General features: G+C 38.7%; 1 protein-coding gene across 1 annotated transcript; it reads left to right on the top strand.

Moving 5' to 3' along the window:
• The first annotated feature begins 1,316 nt into the window (after nt 1-1,316).
• slc25a10b (solute carrier family 25 member 10b) lies at nt 1,317-14,661 on the top strand. The gene is made up of 11 exons (XM_085355074.1): nt 1,317-1,763; nt 5,156-5,275; nt 6,965-7,079; nt 7,370-7,418; nt 7,504-7,545; nt 7,633-7,676; nt 7,764-7,834; nt 9,045-9,137; nt 9,978-10,055; nt 10,157-10,213; nt 11,009-14,661. The coding sequence occupies exons 1-11, from the start codon at nt 1,674-1,676 to the stop codon at nt 11,108-11,110; spliced, it is 861 nt and encodes a 286-aa protein (XP_085211200.1). The 5' UTR covers nt 1,317-1,673; the 3' UTR covers nt 11,111-14,661.
• The last annotated feature ends 4,802 nt before the right edge of the window (nt 14,662-19,463 follow it).

Genomic DNA, 19,463 nt, shown 5'->3' with positions numbered 1-19,463 from the left:
AAATGTGTTTTTCTGTTGTTTAAGCAATCTAAATGTCTATGTGACTTTTTCACCTAATAATTTTTGATGAACTCTTTCAGTTACTGAACCATTTCCTCTTTTTGAGAACAGATGTAGAAAAGGGAAATAACCCGTTGCTTTTAGTACACTCTGTACAGTGTAGGTAAGTGTAGACAGGAAACTACAGGTCTGCAGAGCATGTTTTTTATAGAAGTGAAACTATAATCTTAAGTGTGTGCTGATTCTGAGTGACGTTGTTATTTTTGTACACACACACACACACACACACACACACACACACACACACACACACACACACACAGACATGTATAAAATAAAGGAACGCAGGCAGCAGTGTGCAGTTGCAGGGTGCGTTTGCTGCTGCCCACGCGTGTAAAAATGACTGCAGTCTCTGTGTTTTCTAACTCAGGTGTCTTAGCTGAAGAATTACAGGGTGATTTAAAGAAATCCCCTGTCACTGTCATACTGTCAAAGCTCTTTCCTGTGCCTGTACAAACAAATATATTCTGAAATGGAGATTATGTTTTAAAAAATCATGTTCATGTTCAATATATGAATATATGGGAATAATTAACAAAACCAAATGGCCTGTATTTATATAGCGCTTTACTAGTCCCTAAGGACCCCAAAGCGCTTTACATATCCAGTCATCCACCCATTCACACACACATTCACACACTGGTGATGGCAGCTACATTGTAGCCACAGCCACCCTGGGGCGCACTGACAGAGGTGAGGCTGCCGGACACTGGCGCCACCGAGCCCTCTGACCACCATCAGTAGGCAACGGGTGAAGTAACCAAAGGTAATATTTATCTGTCTAGGGATTAAATATTTATGTTAAGGCCTGCTATTACCCACACTACGCCTCACTTATATTTCGTTTATTTTACAGTCCTTTAAGCGTATTCTTTCTCTAAATATTAATATTTAATTGTCTGAAAAACAAACAAACACCAAACAACCATTCAGAGACACGTGTTTGGACATGCTACCCCCTCCTGCATGACTAAATTACACTTTTTAATCACCTGAAGTGGTCTCGCGTGATAAAACGTTGTCTTATATGAACAGTATCCATCACCAAACTCTTTTTTTTTTCATGGCTCGTTACCGCTTGAGTGAGAATGTCGACAGTTGTCTTCTTAAAGGGACAGTGCGACACTTCGTCTTGTTTGCAGCTGCGCAGAGGACGCCTGTCGCTTTAAAAAGCGTGACAGTTCATAGATGCAAAAGTGGGCTATGTGAGTTTTTGCTGTGTCGGGGGCTGTAGCGTTCTCATACCGCTGTCGACCTTTGGATCTCGATCCTCGGGGACAGTAGGCAGATCCGCCGTCCTCACTGACAATTGGCTGTGCTCCTCTTCTCTTGAGAACTACTGATTCCTATTACGCTTCAGCTCGAGACCAAAACACAGAAGAGATGTGGCGCGAGTGTGCGCGATGCTGCCAAAGTCCCCGGTCCTTAGCGCAGGCCCTTATCGCAATGTTTGAAGATTAACGAGGTTATCCGTGTCCTCTAGACCACCAGAGATACAGCAGCTGTTCCCAGCAGGCCACGAAGCCACCCTAGCAGCCGGACAGCGTGTCGAGTCGGACTGACAGGAAGGAAGTAACCGCTGTATCTGCACGGGACAAGCAGAGCCTGGTAGCATGACTGAAAAACGAATGTCGCGGTGGTATTTCGGTGGGCTGGCATCATGTGGAGCCGCCTGCTGCACGCATCCTCTGGATCTCCTTAAGGTGAGCGGCGTAAGGGGCACAGTAACCTTCCGCCGCGTGTGCAGGCCTTGACACATGGGTACAGCTGTTCCCAGAGGCAGTACTGGGGAACATGACATATTAGCTATTCGCGAATAGCTCATCACAGAGTGGTTTTCAGATATCATTCTGTGCTTTCAAAAGCTGCACACCTTCAGCCTTTATTAAAGACAGACAGACTTCGAGGTACCATGGTCGAAGACAGATGTGTTAAACATCCGGTCTGGGAGCCCGAACTGGGCCGTCGGATTGCTTGCCCCATCGAACGAGTCTTTAAAGTGTGAAACCTGCAGTGAAGGCATCGATTACCCCAATGTTTCATTTAAATGTACTGCTAACCCTTCGGCGGAGATGTTGGGCTTAATTACAGGAGTAAAAATGGGATGAAAATTCAAGTATTACAATATTTAAAAAGCTTGATTAAAATAAAATAAAAACGTACTATTGATTAGCTACAAAAACTACATGTGAAGATTTTTGTTCCTGTCATCTGTAAACTGTAAGCATTGTGCAGTGACAGTAGTCTCATTAAATGTGGAAAACTGAAATATATTTTGGAAATTGTATTTATCTCAGGCTGCTAATTGTTTTGTAAATGGATAAATTATACTTTTTATTTTTATGACAAATTTTAGAAGAGTGGCGTTATTGTTCAGGCCCACTCATGACACATATATGACTTATGAATTAAGATAAGTTGGGACTAGACTTCCAGTCTAGGATATACAGGTCTAATTAGCAAAACATGTTGATTACTTGAGTAAAAATATAAAAAAGTGGTGTTACGACAGGGTGGCATTAAGTCCAGGGGATACTCCCGCCTCTCGCTTTATGGTAGCTGAGTTAGGCTCCAGCTGCCCCAAGTGTGAAATGGATAAATGGAAGAGAATGTATGTTCGGATATCAATAGATTAAGTGCAATTTAAATCACACTGAGAAATAAAAAAATAAAAAAACTTTTGCCACATACTCTCCTTGGTGGAGAATGCAGATCTGTGAGTGTTTGCAGGGACATGCTTGTTCACTCTTGTTGATTTCGTCACATTGCTGCATGGAGAAGTAAATTTGTACATCTCTAACAGATTACTCAAATTCTTTCTTATGTTACTCCCTTTTGATTGCACAGAAAAAAGCAGCATGTGAGCCTAATAAGGCCAACTGGTCCTCAGGAAGTCCTGTGGTGTGTAATTATGTAGTTAAGGCTTGCAATTACCCCACTGCAAAAAATGCCATGAAGTGCTCTATGTGTGTTAGCTTGTGAACTGGTTGGAGATGTTTTTGAAGTGTAGCTTCATCTTCGTAGTTGGCACACAAATTATGGGAAAGATTAAAATACAAGTTTATGGCAGAGGAAAAATCAAGGCACCTTTCATGACAGTGATGAACCTTTGACCTCTAAAAGTATTATTTAAAACATAAATTATAGATGCTTCTGTTCAGTTCAGTTCAATTGTATTTATATAGTGCTAAACCAAAACAAAAGTTGCCTCAAGGACTAGTTTTCGGGAAATGATAAAAAAGTAGTCAACATTTGTCCCCCGTGGGGTTTTTGTTAGTAACCTGATTTTAGTTAGTTTAAGGTGATTTTGAGATTTATTACTGACAAGCTATTCTTGTCTAACATGATAGTCTACATTAGTGAACAACAAAGTGATTTCACTGTGAGACAATAGAGTGACTGTGCAAGTTTTTATTGTGTTGTATACAGTACTGTGGTTATTTCCATAAACTGAGGGCACGTAATTGCAGCTTATTTCCTTGTTGTGGAAATGAAAGGGTGTGTTCTGAAAGCTAATGGTGATGCTGTTTTGCTCCATTGTTATTCTTTGTGTCAGAGTGAATTGGATCCCATGTGGGAGAATTGTTTGTTTACTTAACAAAAGTGAATTTCACTGAATCTGTTTACTTTTGATATACGGTTGAAGTGAGTCGCATTCCATGTTTGCTTGTCACTGCTTGTCTTGCTATCTTTTAGCATAAAAACAGATTTAAAGTATTCAGTCTGTTGTTCAGAGCATTGAGCGGTGTTCCACTGCAGCCTAAATATGTCATCTTTACTCCTCTGTAATAACCTTCATTCCCCCACGAGTTAAATACCATAATAACAACTTTATAGGTTTTGTAGGGAGCTGTCATTGGATAAAGAAAAGAAAGGATACGCTTATAATTAGTGCATATCATACACAAAAGAACTGGGGGTTTATTCTGTAGTTTGTAACCCAACATTAAGGCAGTTTGCGACTTTGCAACTTACAAAGCCAACGCATACCAACAAACCACATTTCCATAAACGTTAACAGCAGGACATCTGCATTTAGGAATGACGTGTATCACCAAACCCACGTCAAATAAGAAAACTGCCTGGTCATGCCCTATCAGCATACTTTTTTTGTATGTGTGTTAATCAGGAGATCTATTACACCATCAGATAAACTGTTTTTTGTTTTCTGAACCTGTACTGGAGAGTTGCTAAACAAGATTTTTCTGACCTCACCTAAAAAGACAATAATTTAGCCAGACTCTTATCACCTCATCCTGGTGTAATATTTCAACACGATGAGTGTGCACAAGTGTTTCTTGGCTTGTGAATGCGTGTTGGTTCACTGATAGCTTAAGTATAGTAACCACTGAGGACAAAGCACGTACAGCAGTGTTGGCATAAACAAGGAACAGAATGGAAAAGTTCCTCAAGTGCAGCCATGCTTAAAATAATAAAAATAAGATTCCAGAAACATGCAAAATGTTGTCGAGTCCAGTTTAACTCAGCTTAAGCCGGGGTAGTGCTTGTGCAGTTAACACCCCAATACTACACCAAAAGTTTTCACTTACAAGTCATTGAATTCAGGTGTTCCAATCACTTCCATGGTCACAGGTGTATAAAATCAAGCACCTAGTCAGGATGGTGATTAAACAAAAAAGCGACTCAAGGAATCATAACTATTTATACATCTATTTTACTGCAGTAGACACTGACAACAGTTTCATTTGAAGGCTCAGTGACCTTCATGGTGTAATCTTGGTAATAACATAGGATTAAAGCCACATTTTGGACCATTGACCTTCTCTGATAAGAAAAATAAAACAAGTATATCTTGGTAACACATTTGGAAAACTTCTTTATGATTGCCTAAATTGCACGTATTATCATGACTTATCCTCCTCTTACGACTGTCTCATCAGAGCTTGGTGAGTGTTTTAGAGCTTTACTAATACCAGAGAATTCAGATTATACAGTCACCCCTTGTGGTACAAGTTGTTCTGTAAAACTAAAAGTTCGTGAGGTTGCTGTATCAGCCACAATAGACACACATTATATCAGTTTCTTCATTATTTGCTGTGTATTTACTGTGTGATCTTCATGACTGTCTGTCCAGGTACACTTACAGACGCAGCAGGAGGTAAAGAAGAGGATGATTGGAATGGCTGTTCATGTGGTGAAGAACGACGGAGTCCTGGCTCTATACAGTGGTCTATCTGCTTCACTATGTAGACAGGTATGGGTGCCTGTGTGCATACCATAGGATTCTGTGTGTTTGTGTGTGTTGTTTTCTTCATTGGTTGTTTCTCTCACTAAAACAGAGTGAGACATTTACTTTAAGCATGTAATTTGGTACCTGTAGCACATGCATAGTACTGAGATTAAAAATGTTACTATTTGAACTTACTACACTGTAGTGCTGACTATTATGTGAAGTTAACTGTGGTTGATGAATAAAATAACTGGTTTATTGCAGCAGGATATGATCAAATACGTCACTGGTGAATTGCAAGTCTATAAATGTTGCAGAGGTGTGACCGCGGTGAGAACGAAGAGTTGTCAATAAAGGGTTGTTCAAGTTTGATCCTGTCAGACCGTAAGTGAACTAAACTCTCCTCTCAACCACCCTGTAATTAAAGGCGCACGCACCTAAGCCATACCAAATACACCCAAATGTTTAAATGAATTAGTAATTATGAAGTTCAAGACAATTTTGAAAATGTTTTATGTAAGTAAAATAAACTATAATATCTGTATCCATTACAAATAAAGAGAAATATTTCAAATATTTTTGTTTTAACTTTAATTATTATGGCTAGAGGCTCATAAAAATCAGAAATCCAAATTATCTCAAATTATTAGCGTATTTTATTTAGAGTTTGTGTAAATTTAAACAGTAGTAGTACTGTGCACTCTATCACATTCAGCCACAGTCATGGGAAACCTGCTGACTTGAGAGTTGTTCAGTTGACAAAGGTGACAAAGCCTGGCTGCAGAATGCTGTGTCGATGCATTGATCAATAGAAAGTTGACTAGAAGGGGAAAGTGTGGTATCAAAACGTCAACAAGCAGCCTGAATGACCACAACCGTGAGAGGATTGCCAGGAAAAGTAATTTCAGGAACTTGGAAAAGCTTCAGAAGGAGTGGACTGAGTCTGGTGTCAATGCATCAAGGGCCACCACGAACAAACATCTTCAGGAATGGAGCTACAGTTCATCCTGAACCAGAGACAGTGTCAAAAACATCTTACTTGGGATAAAGAAAAAAGAGCTGGATTTCGGTTTAACGGTCCAAAGTCCTCTTTAGATGAAAGTGATTTTCATTTTATTTCCTTGTTTTATGTCAAGGTCATACAGTCTGGAGAAAGTGCAGAGGGACAGAATCTAAAGTGTTTGAAGTCCAGTGTGTAGTTTCTGCAGTCTGTGGTGGTTTGGGGTGCCATGTCATCTGCTGGTGTTGCTCGTGGTTTTATCAGCAGAAGGACTTTAGAGGACTTCATGCTTCCTTCTGTTGCCAAACTTCATGGAGATGTCAGTATCATTTTCCCACAGGTCTTAGCACCTCTCTGTACTGTCAAAACTCTTAAATGGTGGTCTGACCATGTGATTACTGATTGACTCGCCTGATATCAGTCCTATGTGAATCCTGAAAATGAAAAAAACAAAACAAACTAAAGGTTTGAACTATTTTACTTGGGACATAATAAATGAAGAATTTATGAAAGTTCACTAATGTAAAGGCTGCTTTTAAAACTGCTTTGCTTTAGGTAGGTAGGTCTGTCCGTCCGTCCGTACGTACTAGTCGATTTACAAAAGAAAACAGAAAAGAAAAAGGGGGGAAAGAACCAGAATACAAAATTTTCAATAATTAAATAAAGAATTCTTTCTCTTCTTGTCTTTTTCTTTGTTTTCTTTCTCTTGTCAGATGTCATATTCCCTCACCAGATTTGCCATCTATGAAACAGTGAGGGACATGATGGGCAGCACGAACCAGGGCCCCATGCCTTTTTACCAGAAGGTCCTGCTGGGAGCCTTTGGAGGTTGGAACATGTATTAGGAGAAAAGCTTTTATTGTTTGAAATCGCTGAGAAACAGAAGAAAACTGCTTTTACAGTTTGGGTCAGTGGTCAGTTACCTAAGGACCCAACTGTTTATAAGTTTAATGGAGTTAAAACACACACACACACACACACACACACACACACACACACACACACACACACACACACACACACACACACACACACACACACATAAATATTTTGTTACTTTTTTTCTATAACTCGGGCTTTCACAAACACGCATTCCAACAAGGTTTCTCTGCCAACAGGTTTCACTGGTGGGTTTGTTGGGACCCCTGCAGACATGGTGAATGTCAGGTAACATACAGTTACAGTTCTGTATCCAAATTACTGCAATCACTAGTTATTGAAATCAGAATATATGAAATGTGCTTGTCCCTAGGATGCAGAATGACATGAAACTACCACCAGAACTGAGGAGAAAGTGAGTGTTGTAATTCATAGTCTAAAAAGTTCGGCTTGAATGTTTTTTTTTATTAATTTAATGCTTTTTTTTTTTTTTTTCCTCCAGCTACAAACATGCCATTGATGGACTTTTTAGAGTCTTCAGAGAAGGTAAATACCAAATAGGATATACTATAGCTTCATGTTTAGCTCTCACGGGTATCACGTGTGACTTCTGATTTCTATCCTGTCATGCAGAGGGCATCAGGAAACTCTTTTCAGGAGCCTCCATGGCCTCCAGCAGAGGAGCAATGGTTACTGTGGGACAGGCAAGTTACGGTAGTACAAATGTGCTCGCAGGCTACAATTTCCTATCAGGAAACATTGTCTGTATTTTTTTTTAACAATACCAATTTTAAACAATTATCACAATGTCTGAAAATGTTAGAGACCTTAATAGTTCTCAGGTCAATGATGGGCGATTTGCATCTATTTTATTTTTTATTTTAATATTGTTGGGTTATTGATGTGATATTCTTATTTCCTGATAGAGGACATTATTTGTATTTAAAATCATTCAGTCAATTCGTGATCTGAAGAGTCTATTATGTAAAATTCAGTTTAAATGTATTTTCACTGCATTTAATTAATATTCTTTCACAGTCAAGGGACTAAAAAAACTGTTAAGATTGGTGCTTAATTGATCAAAAATTTTAAATGAATTATTCAGACATGACTTAAATTGTTGGAATAATCAAAATCGGTAACTATGAAAAGTTTGATAGTTGTTTAGATACTTGAAATAATTTTGTCCAGCAATTTGCATGCATTCTAATGTCAGAGTAGCACAACCATAAACATTTCTGAATGATTTTAATTAAAAGTAACAAGGTAAAAAGGATATTTCGTCATACAGTGGACCCCATTTGTTCTTTTCTGGCTGAAAAGGTTTGTAACTCTCACTTAAATAACATTCAAAAAGCAATGTAGCGCTGTTCTAACTGCTCACGTCTAATTATTCTAAAAGTGTAATCAGAAAAATGTAAACTGTAAGTCAGAAAATGAGTATAAAGTACATTTTATGTTCGAGACAGATCATTGAAGGTCTGCAGCAGCAAAACATCAAGCAGCATTTCTGTTGTATAGAGTGTAAGAAGAAAGCAAGAATATTTTGACAACATGCAGTGCTTGTTACATTGCATTCTCCAAGCATGACTGATCGCTGTGTAACTGTTACAGCCAGCTGTCTTAATATTTTTACTCAACACTCCCACCTGTTGACATCGTCTTTTTTTCTTGTACTACCACTAGGAGGAGCCAAACTCAAAATGTACATTTTTGACTGTATTTTGGACTTGTTTGTTTGTTTTTTGTAAAACTAAATTCTAGGATGTCACTATCTTTTGGGCAAACAGTGTTTTAAATAATCCAAATTGCAGCCAACTATTTAATTCGAAAGTGGTAGGAAATTCAGAAAGGGCACATTATTTCTTTTTACACTAACACTCATTTTCTTCCTCTTATTTTCTTCTTCTGTAGTTGGCATGTTATGACCAAGCCAAGCAGCTGGTGTTAGGAACAGGCATGATGGGAGATAACATATTCACACACTTTCTTTCCAGCTTCATTGCGGTAAGTATCTGGTTTTATTTTAATCTAATTCAGTTGGTATAAAGCAGGGGTGCTCAATACGTCGATCGCGATCGACCAGTCGATCGCAAAGGTAGTATTGGTAGATCGCATGGCATTAAAAAAATAGATGCCAGCCTATCATCCATCCCGTCACTTGATTGATACAGGGAAGCCAGTCAGATGACAGCAGATTTTTTCTGACGCTTAGGTCGCTGCGCATGCGCAAACAGCGGCGCGAAGTGTAGTAAAACTGACAAGCTAGTCAGCGAGTTAACTCCAATTTTTAGCTCTCGGTTTTTTCTCTTAAACCTGGCCGTCAGCAGCTACTGTCCGGACTATGCATCCCTGGCTGATTCAATTCAGTGCAAGTCATCAGAGTAAACTCAGGTAATGACAAAAAATTTACATAGTTAATTGTGTTGTGAAATATTGGATATTGCGGTTATGCATGTATATACATTGTAGATATAAAGAATCCTCAATATATTTATAAATAAGTATATGTTTTGGATTTTTGTAGTGGGTAGATCATTTTGACTTGGTCATTTTATAAGTAGCTCACATGCGGAAAAAGTGTGAGCACCCCTGGTATAAAGTCTTGAGAGCTTTAATAAGTAAGTGGACTTTGTCAGTTTTTAAAACTGAACGAACCTTTATCTTAAGATGCAAAATGTCTTCATCCAAGAAGTGAAGTGTCTTCACCAAGTTAGAGTTCAGTGGCTTCCTTTTCCAAGCTCTCAAGACTACCACGATCTTGATAACTGATCACACAGACATTTTGCACTCACATTTTTGTTGATTGATCTTCACTCATATGAACTGCATCTACATCATTTGCAGGGAGGCTGTGCTACATTCCTGTGTCAGCCTCTAGACGTACTGAAGACGAGGCTGATGAATTCAAAAGGAGAGTATACAGTGAGTGGATCATTCATTATCACTTTTTCATTTCTCATACTTTCATCCCTTAATCCTGGTATTTGCTGGTGTTCAGTTTTAATTAATGTCTCTGTCTTCAGGGGGTGATGCATTGCTTACGAGAAACAGCCAAACTGGGTCCACTCGCATTTTACAAGGTAAAAGACACACAAAACAAAATACATTTAAAACCTAAATGTATCACTTCAGTTATTTTACTCTCTTTTAAAACAAACATTTTAGAGGTGGTTGTATGACCTGAAATAAACTTTATCAACCTCAGAAATGTCTACGTTTTAAATTTTTCAGAAATCCCTCAGCCAGAACATGGCATATTATTTAATCTTATTTTTTGGGGGGATACTTCCCGCGTACCACTAGAGGGAGCCCATGTACAACCGGTGGTACGCATGCCACAGTTTGGGAACCACTGACCTACAGCAGCTGAGGTTAACAATGGCTGCTACCAGAGGATATAGAGACATGACAGACTTTCAGGTTTCTACTTGCTGTACTTCCATGGATTTCATCATTTCAGGGCCTTGTATTGATTATGTTGCTGAGATCTGGTGGATGCGGGGGCAGATAATCTTTTACAGTACTGCTTATTCTTGTTGTTGCTGGAGATAATTGTTGATGACGTTGGCATTGTGCATAAACACAAACTGCAACATTTTTATGTATTAGTTTATTCAACAGGGCAGCAAAGATGAATAAAGATTGCTGCAAATGACTGAGATCACCAAGAAGCTATTTTTCATCTACAGCCTCATCTGTACCTGTGACCTCCATGAAATTAAAATAAGAAAAAAGAAATACCCTTACAAAAATAATAAATAAAATATTAAAAGCATTGTTTAGTTTATTGCCTAATCTCATGTAGGAGCTCTAATTGAATAGATTTGTTAGAGGAAACTTGCAAATAGTAATCTCTTGGTAACTTTTGTTTACAGGGACTTGTTCCTGCAGGAATCCGCTTGATTCCCCACACAGTGCTCACCTTCATCTTCCTTGAGCAGCTCAAGAAACACTTTGGCATTCGTATCATCTCCTGATTGCCCTCTGACCAGCCGCTCTTAAGCCACCCTTACTGCCTATCACTACACCCACAGTCACTCTGCTGTTCATCAAAGGAAAGAAGGGAAGGAAGGAAGACACACACAGTTTGTTATGGCTTGTGTATGCTTTCCCTCTCCTTTAGTTCTACCTCTACATTACAGCTAGTAGTTAAATTGTTTTTTTTATTTGGAGCACCAACTTCCAGTAAGGAGCTAATCCTCTTCTGATTATCCATAAATACTAATGATATGATATTAGTTAGAAATGATTTAATCAAAAAGGTCTGTAATGGGTTATTAGAATGACAGATAATAAAATTAATGGATATCCATGATCATTTTAGCTACAGATGGGTACGTGATTGTAATAATTGAATTAAGAATTGTTGCTTAAATAAGTCCTTTTCTAACCGTTGATTGTTATCATATTATACCAAGACATGTTTAGGATTTATAGAATTGTAAAATCTACTTATGAAGCTTAAAAACAAACCCAGCACGGCCTTGTCCTCAGTGTGACTCTGATAGACAGTAACAGTAAATACCAAAGCCATTACTGAAGCATGACTAAACAAGCTGTTACGTAATTCCATAATAACCATTCCAACCAACGTTAACCATGTGGGCTGTACTCTTGGTACTGATTTATTTGTTATCTTCCTTGTTGATTAATTTATATTTTAGAACTGGAAATCGACTTTTCGCAGGTTAACACTTAGACCCCCGGAGAGCAGTCATTTTGGTTTTCTACCTTAGACCCCTGCGGAGTCATCATTTTGCGTTTCTACCTTTAAAAGCCGGAGAGCAGTCAGTCAAATGCTGGAGTCGTTCATATGTATATTAGGTCGTTACCTAGGAATTCTGGAGGGAGGGGAGTGGGGGTGAGTGATTGAGGGGGTTTGGGAGTGGAGTGTTTCAGTTTGCCATCTTAGGGAGAAATCAACACATGTCCTTTGTATGTCCTTTGTTGCTGACATTTATTGATGAAAACAGTACAAAAAACCAACCATTTGTACACATATTTACAAATAATGATAAAAAGTGAGTGAGTACATTTCAACATTTTCAGCAATCACTCACAATCCTGGCACTGCCACGGTATCTGTCGTCTGCATTTACCACATGTGTACCTGTAGCAGTGAACACATCGCACAGTGGCCTGATTTTTTTTGCATCTGTGTACTTGGATTTTAGGTCGCAAGCCACCCAAAACTTGCTCCATGCACCACTCAGCAGGCCATTTGTAAATATGTGTACAAATGGTTGGTTTTTTGTACTGTTTTTATCAATAAATGTCAGCAACAAAGGACATACAAAGGACATGTGTTGATTTCTCCCTAAGATGGCAAACTGAAACACTCCAAGTTGGTGACTTTTGGAGATTTGTTTCCCTGGATGATTGAGAATGCATCAAGATGAAACACAAAAGGAAGCTCACCGCTTTTAGCAGCTCCCCCACCCCCTCAATCACTCAGTTACATTATCGTTTACCAGATATTTTGTATTTTACTTGGTTCCTCTGTTAGCATTTCACTCTCAGATCAAGAGAAGATAAGGACCAGTCTTGCTAATGCTGCATTTTCTAAGTGAGAAGGAAATTAGTGGAGAAAGTGTGAACCAGAGGAGGAGGCTGTTAAAATCCTAATGAAGATAGAGGCTGTTTTGTGCAGAAGCCCTCGTGGCAAATTGAGGGCTTTGCACATTATCTAAAGTCTTAACTCTCCTGTATTTGACTAATTGGAATTTCTTTTGCCAGAGTAATCTTTCTTAATTTGTTATTTTACTGGGGGAAAAGTGTTTTGCAGTACTAATTTTGGCCACTAGAGGTATCTCTATTCCATGTTATAAATAAAACTAAAGGCCCTCATGTTAATTTCAGCATTTAGTATAAACACGAGGCACTTACATTGTGTGTTGGCACATTTCTAACATTACTTTTATGAATTTCCTTTGGATAGAAATGGATCATAGCTCGTTAGGGGGTGTGTTGGGTTTAACTTGAAGTAAAATGGGTCTAAATCACCACCTTTTCTTATCTGATACAGTCATCAGTGTTACTGTTCTTTGCACTCATTCTCACATAAGAGTTTATATTCCATTCAAAACACAGGGACAACCTCTTGACCAAAAATCGTACTGTACAAACACATTGTGAATTTGGGGCAGATTAAAAAAAAAAACAAAAAAAACAACCCAAAAACCCCAAAACAGTTTTACCTTCTAACACAGTCTGTTTTCTTTCATCTCTTCTCCCATATGAATAATATTAAATATAGAATATCATTTTTTTTTCTTTTTCCTGCCTGTTCTTAAGTCATAAATCAATACATTCTCATTCACAGGTGTCAGATAAAGCACTACTGCTAGTGCTGCAGAGATACCCATAAAGTGTCCTTTTGGCATCTGTCCCTTGATGCACTGGCTGAGGCAATATTAGGTGCTGAGACATAATGGGTCCTCTTTTAAAGGGCGACAAAATACGCTTTCTGAGGTTAAAGGGGATGTGAAAGAAGTCACGAGTTTGTCACCCAGGAGACTGCAGTTCGCGCCACATTTCAGAGCTCGGTGTCTTCCACTTCCTTCTTCACATTTCAAAAGAAAATACATTTCTAAGCTTTTGCTTTTTTTCTAAATGCTATCACCCACTGGTTACATCTAACCATCAAAAACTACTTGCTATGGAATGATCACACTTTTTACAAGATGACCCTTCACATCATTAACACTCTACATTCAAGAATAAAACTTACCACGTACATTCAGATGTGAAAGGAGTAGTTTGTTCATCCTTATGTGACAAGCTGGGAACGACAGCCACCAACTAATGCCATAATCAGTGTGTCAGTACATCAATGCCAACGGACACTTTGTGCGTATTGTGTAAAATGACTGCATTTGAAGCCTTGGGAAGGAGAATGAGTTGCTTTAACACAGGAGTGACAAAAAAGAAATAGACCACCCTTTTAAAAATCACTGGATTTTTTCTTTATTTCTGTCTGACTGGCTTCTCAGAGCTTCTGTAGTAAAATTTTCAATAACCACTTGATATCTTACAATTCTTTTTAAATCTATAAAGATGCCTGTGAAGAACTGCTGTAGCATTCTTTAATCCTAGTGTTTTCTCTAATTAGATGCATGTCAGAGTTTGTCTCAGGATGCTTCTCTGTTTTATGAGATGACCCTTGAAATCATTATGATTGACCTGCTGCTTAGAAACACATGCTGTATGTTAAAGCATGTTCTAAAAGTAAAGTTCTGGTTAGCAACGTTAATGTCTTATCCCAGTTACTGTTCTGTGACAACTTTCACTTCGGTTCAGAGAAATGATGCATCTGAAGTGCTTTGCCTGCTCTGTTAACAGAACTTGTAAAGTCATGTTGCCTTAAAGTGTCTGTCCTGCAGAGGGCAGCATAGAAACGTGTGAAGCGTCATCCAAGTGTGCATCCAAGTAACCCTGCATCTTCATCCTAGGATGAACTGTGAAAAAATGAAACTGGAGGATCAGTGTGATGAGTTCTGATTTAGATTTTAACAAATGTTTTTTGGAATTAAAGTACTAATTTAAAATTGGTGTTTTGTATTTATTACATTATAGTAAAGCTTTATTTTGGAACAAAATTAAGGTGCTGTTAGTCATGCTGTATTTTTTGTGATGATTATTTTTGACATTTAATAAATTAGCTGCAGACCCACTGGGCTATATTAAGTCTATGTCATAAAACAAACAGGGTAGTCTTTGTGTTGATGCTTTTTCTTGTGCCATAGGCTCACACTGTGAAATAACAGTGGCTGTGATTGTGAAATAACTTCATCTTCAGGGATTTGGCCTCAATAGAACAAGGACATAGTTTAATGCCTCTCAACACCCCCACCCCGAGGCTTTAGATCACTACTTCCTTTGCACAATTATGTGGTTAAGTTATTATATTCGGACATAATCATTAACGAACGAATTAATCTAGGTGCCCTTTACATTAATAATACCATCCTTCACAGTAGTGATTATGATCTTTAACCTGCTCACGTACATATTCAAGAGTGTTACTTTTCCATAGCTATGTAAGCCATCTGTGTGTACAGTGGTGACAAAAATCCTTATTTATTTTCAGGAGGCCCATCACTTCATTAGCTCTCAGTCAATAAACACTGTTCCTCACAAATGTATTTGTTCAAAAAAAAGATTCAACATTTTGACTAAAGTACATTTTGTACAGGGCATTCAGTACTTCCAGCATCATCCAGGGATTCGAGGTTTGTTCTGTGTCCAACTGTTGTCATATTATTTATTTTTCTCTTTGGGGAACAGCAGGTACTTATGATAAATGAGTCTTTCTAAACAGTCAATTTATATTTTTTTAGCAATTCACTCATTTGTATTCTGTATTTCTGGCTTTTCATTCGTGTCCAATTTATTATACTGTTGTGTTATGTACCTTCTAGGAACATTTCCCCAATTGGAGGACATAAAGTACAGCATCTATTTTTCTAGCAACAATGAAACTTGATGGAAGCTACACAGGGCGAGAGGCAGGGTACACCGTGAACAGGTCGTCAACCTGACACGGGACTAACAAGCTGGCTGTAGTTAAACCTTTACTCAAAAAGCCATCTCTAGACCCAGCAGTCTTAGCTAATTATAGGCCAATCTCCAACCTTCCTTTCATATCAAAAATCCTTGAAAGAGTAGTTGTCAAACAGCTAACAGATCATCTGCAGAGGAATGGTTTATTTGAAGAGTTTCAGTCAGGTTTCAGAGCTCAGCACAGCACAGAAACAGCTTTAGTGAAGGTTACAAATGATCTTCTTATGGCCTCTGACAGTGGACTCATCTCTGTGCTTGTCCTGCTAGACCTTAGTGCAGCATTCGATACTGTCGACCATAATATCCTATTAGAGCAATTAGAACATGCTGCAGGTATTACAGGTACTGCGCTGCAGTGGTTTGTATCATATCTATCTAATAGACTCCAGTTTGTGCATGTAAATGGAGAGTCCTCTTCACACACTGAGGTTAATTATGGAGTTCCACAGGGTTCAGTGCTAGGACCAATTCTGTTTACATTATACATGCTTCCCTTAGGCAGTATCATTAGAAGACATAGCATACATTTTCACTGCTATGCTGATGACACCCAGCTCTGTCCATGAAGCCAGATGACACACACCAATTAGTTAAACTGCAGGAATGTCTTAAAGACATAAAGACCTGGATGGCCGCTAACTTTCTGCTTCTTAATTCAGATAAAACTGAGGTTATTGTACTCGGCCCTGAAAATCTTAGAAATATGGTATCTAACCAGATTCTTACTCTGGATGGCATTACCTTGGCCTCCAGTAACGCGGTGAGGAACCTTGGAGTCATTTTTGACCAGGACATGTCCTTCAACGCACATATTAAACAAATATGTAAGACTGCTTTCTTCCATTTGCGCAACATCTCTAAAATTAGAAATATCCTGTCTCAGAGTGACGCTGAAAAACTAGTTCATGCATTTATTACTTCCAGGCTGGACTACTGTAATTCATTATTATCAGGATGTCCAAAAAACTCGCTGAAAAGCCTTCAACTAATCCAAAATGCTGCAGCAAGAGTCCTGACAGGGACTAGAAAGAGAGAGCCTATTTCTCCTGTTTTGGCTTCCCTTCATTGGCTTCCTGTTAAATCCAGAATTGAATTCAAAATCCTGCTCCTCACATACAAGGTCTTAAATAATCAGGCCCCATCTTATCTTAATGACCTTGTAGTACCATATCACCCTATTAGAGCGCTTCGCTCTCGCTCTGCAGGCCTACTTGTTGTTCCTAGAGTATTTAAAAGTAGAATGGGAGGGAGAGCCTTCAGTTTTCAGGCCCCTCTTCTGTGGAACCAGCTTCCAGTTTGGATTCGGGAGACAGACACTATCTCTACTTTTAAGATTAGGCTTAAAACTTTCCTTTTTGCTAAAGCATATAGTTAGGGCTGGACCAGGTGACCCTGAATCCTCCCTTAGTTATGCTGCAATAGATGTAGGCTGCCGGGGGATTCCCATGATGCATTGAGTTTTTCCTTTCCAGTCACCTTTCTCACTCACTATGTATTAACAGACCTCTCTGCATTGAATCATATCTGTTATTAACCTCTGTCTCTCTTCCACAGCATGTCTTTATCCTGTCTTCCTTCTCTCACCCCAACCGGTCGCAGCAGATGGCCGCCCCTCCCTGAGCCTGGTTCTGCCGGAGGTTTCTTCCTGTTAAAAGGGAGTTTTTCCTTCCCACTGTCGCCAAAGTGCTTGCTCATAGGGGGTCATATGATTGTTGGGTTTTTCTCTGTATCTATGAAGCGCCTTGAGGCGACTTTTGTTGTGATTTGGCGCTATATAAATAAAATTGAATTGAATTAACAGAGAAACAGGCTGACATTTACACTCACATTCACAACTACGGGCATTTTAGAACCACCAATTAACCCAAATCTCAGTAACTACATGTCTTTGCACTGTGGGAGGAAGAGGAAGCTGGAGTACATAGATGGAGCATATAAAATGAAAATTAAAAAAGCATCTAAAATGGATCCTTGAGGGTCGCCACAGTTATTGGAAGCTGAGGATGATGAGCAGTTTCCTATTTGGACAATAAAGGTTCTATCTTTAAGCTAAGTTGGAAATTGGTGTCGAGCGTATCCATCAACAGTACAAGAGTCAGAATCAACAGTGCACAGATAGATTCATTCAGCTAGGAGGGTTGGTTTTCTGGAATTTAAGTGGAGCTATGTTGTTGATTATAATGGAGCAAGACATGTTAAAGAGAGTCATGAGATACTGCCTGATTGTGTAAGAGGCATCTATGCTAGATTTTTGAAGGCACAGAAACTTAAGAGTAAAAGCAGCTGGAATAATGAAACAAGAAAGGGATTGTGGCTGGAATGTGGCACGAAGCGTAGACTCACATGCAATAGCCTGAGATACAGATATCAACAGTTTCAAAGTTAACAGAAATGCCAATAAAACAAGATCTGCTGTGTGGCTCTGCTGATAGATGGGACAGATCTACTAAACATACTGTGAACCACAGTATTAGCAAATATTAAAATCCACTAAAATTAAAAGACTGAGTGAGAAATCATCCAAGATAAATGCTCTGAAAGCTCTTGAATAAAGTAACTATTCCCTTTCATTTCCATAAAAGAAAATAAGCTAAGGATAAAGGACTGATTTAGATTCTGTGACAGTAAACGCATCACTTTTTTAAAAATGAAAATTTGAAGAACAGTTTTGAATTTTGTTTTCATAAGATTTCAATTCACTTTGGACCAGTAAGTAAAATTATTCATATGCAAAAGACTTTGAAAGAGGTGACAAAGCTACAGAGGATTGTCACTAATTTAAGAGCTGCAGAAACTTAGTGAACAGCAGTTTTCAACAAACACATTAAATACATTCCATTCAACCATAGGCAGTATGAAAAAAGATGGACATAGCTTCTGGGACTGAAAAATGAAGCCAATGCAGGACTGCCTTAAACTTGCATTCTTTCTAATGGCCTGGAGAGGTTGACTCCTCTGGTTCAAATAGAGGTCAATCTATATAGAATCTTTTGCTGTATGACCTCAGTAAATACTTTCCTGATATGATTTCATAATTTGAAATTTTATTGAATACGCCGTAGAAGTCATTTTAATTTTGTTGTGTCCAACATTAGAGTAAACAAAAGAGGATAAAATAGGGGATGTTTTTGAGCAGGCCTACCTTGTGACTGAGAAGTTTCCTCCATATCATTATGAAGCACCCGCTGGTTTTCTCCATGAGATTAAAAAGCAAAGCTTGAGTCTTAACGAGACTTCACTAACAAACGAGGGCAACACACATAGCAAAATTTTAACTTTAGCTAATACAAAGTTAAATGCAACTGTCAAAGGAATAAAAATCCAGTGCTGCTTTTATTTACTCGCCTCTGTTTATCACATGCATCACCTGATTTCATTCAGCAGTGATTTGGCTTATAGACCGTTATGATAGTTTTAGAACTCTGAGGATGGATGAGACAACAATTACCCACTTTGCTGACCACTATGTTGCTTTAAAGGCCAGCTGCGGTTCAGTTTGATCTCAGCATGGTCAAGAGCTCAGTGAAAAGTGATTGCGGGTTCTGGGCTGAGTCTAGATGGAGGAACAGCAGGAAATGATATTAACTCAAAGGTCACGGTGAAACTCTGGCGACAATGAAAGCGATCTAAGAATTAAAGTTTTTCTTCCATGTTACTTGGCACTCGGTAACTCATCTGGTAACACAGTCCACACCACAAATATTCATCCCTCAACCTTTGTGGCTCTACAGGGTTAGCGGTTCAGTAAAAGTAGATTGTAAAATGATG

This window comes from Diplotaxodon limnothrissa, linkage group LG6 (genome assembly GCF_057381915.1).
Source record: "Diplotaxodon limnothrissa isolate DT_005_m linkage group LG6, D_limnothrissa_male_GT1.1, whole genome shotgun sequence".
Taxonomy (NCBI): domain Eukaryota; kingdom Metazoa; phylum Chordata; class Actinopteri; order Cichliformes; family Cichlidae; genus Diplotaxodon; species Diplotaxodon limnothrissa.
The sequence above is the reverse complement of the archived record's forward strand: the minus strand, read 5'-3'. Positions and strand labels throughout refer to the sequence as shown.

What these genes read in the sequence shown, in the direction of transcription:
- slc25a10b (XM_085355074.1), top strand. Translation starts at nt 1,674, where the DNA reads ATGACTGAAAAACGAATGTCGCGGTGGTATTTCGGTGGGCTGGCATCA. An exon ending in CCACCAGAACTGAGGAGAAA is followed by an intron (nt 7,546 to 7,632) that starts GTGAGTGTTGTA and finishes TTTTTCCTCCAG; the next exon opens with CTACAAACATGCCATTGATG. An exon ending in ATTCAAAAGGAGAGTATACA is followed by an intron (nt 10,056 to 10,156) that starts GTGAGTGGATCA and finishes CTCTGTCTTCAG; the next exon opens with GGGGTGATGCATTGCTTACG.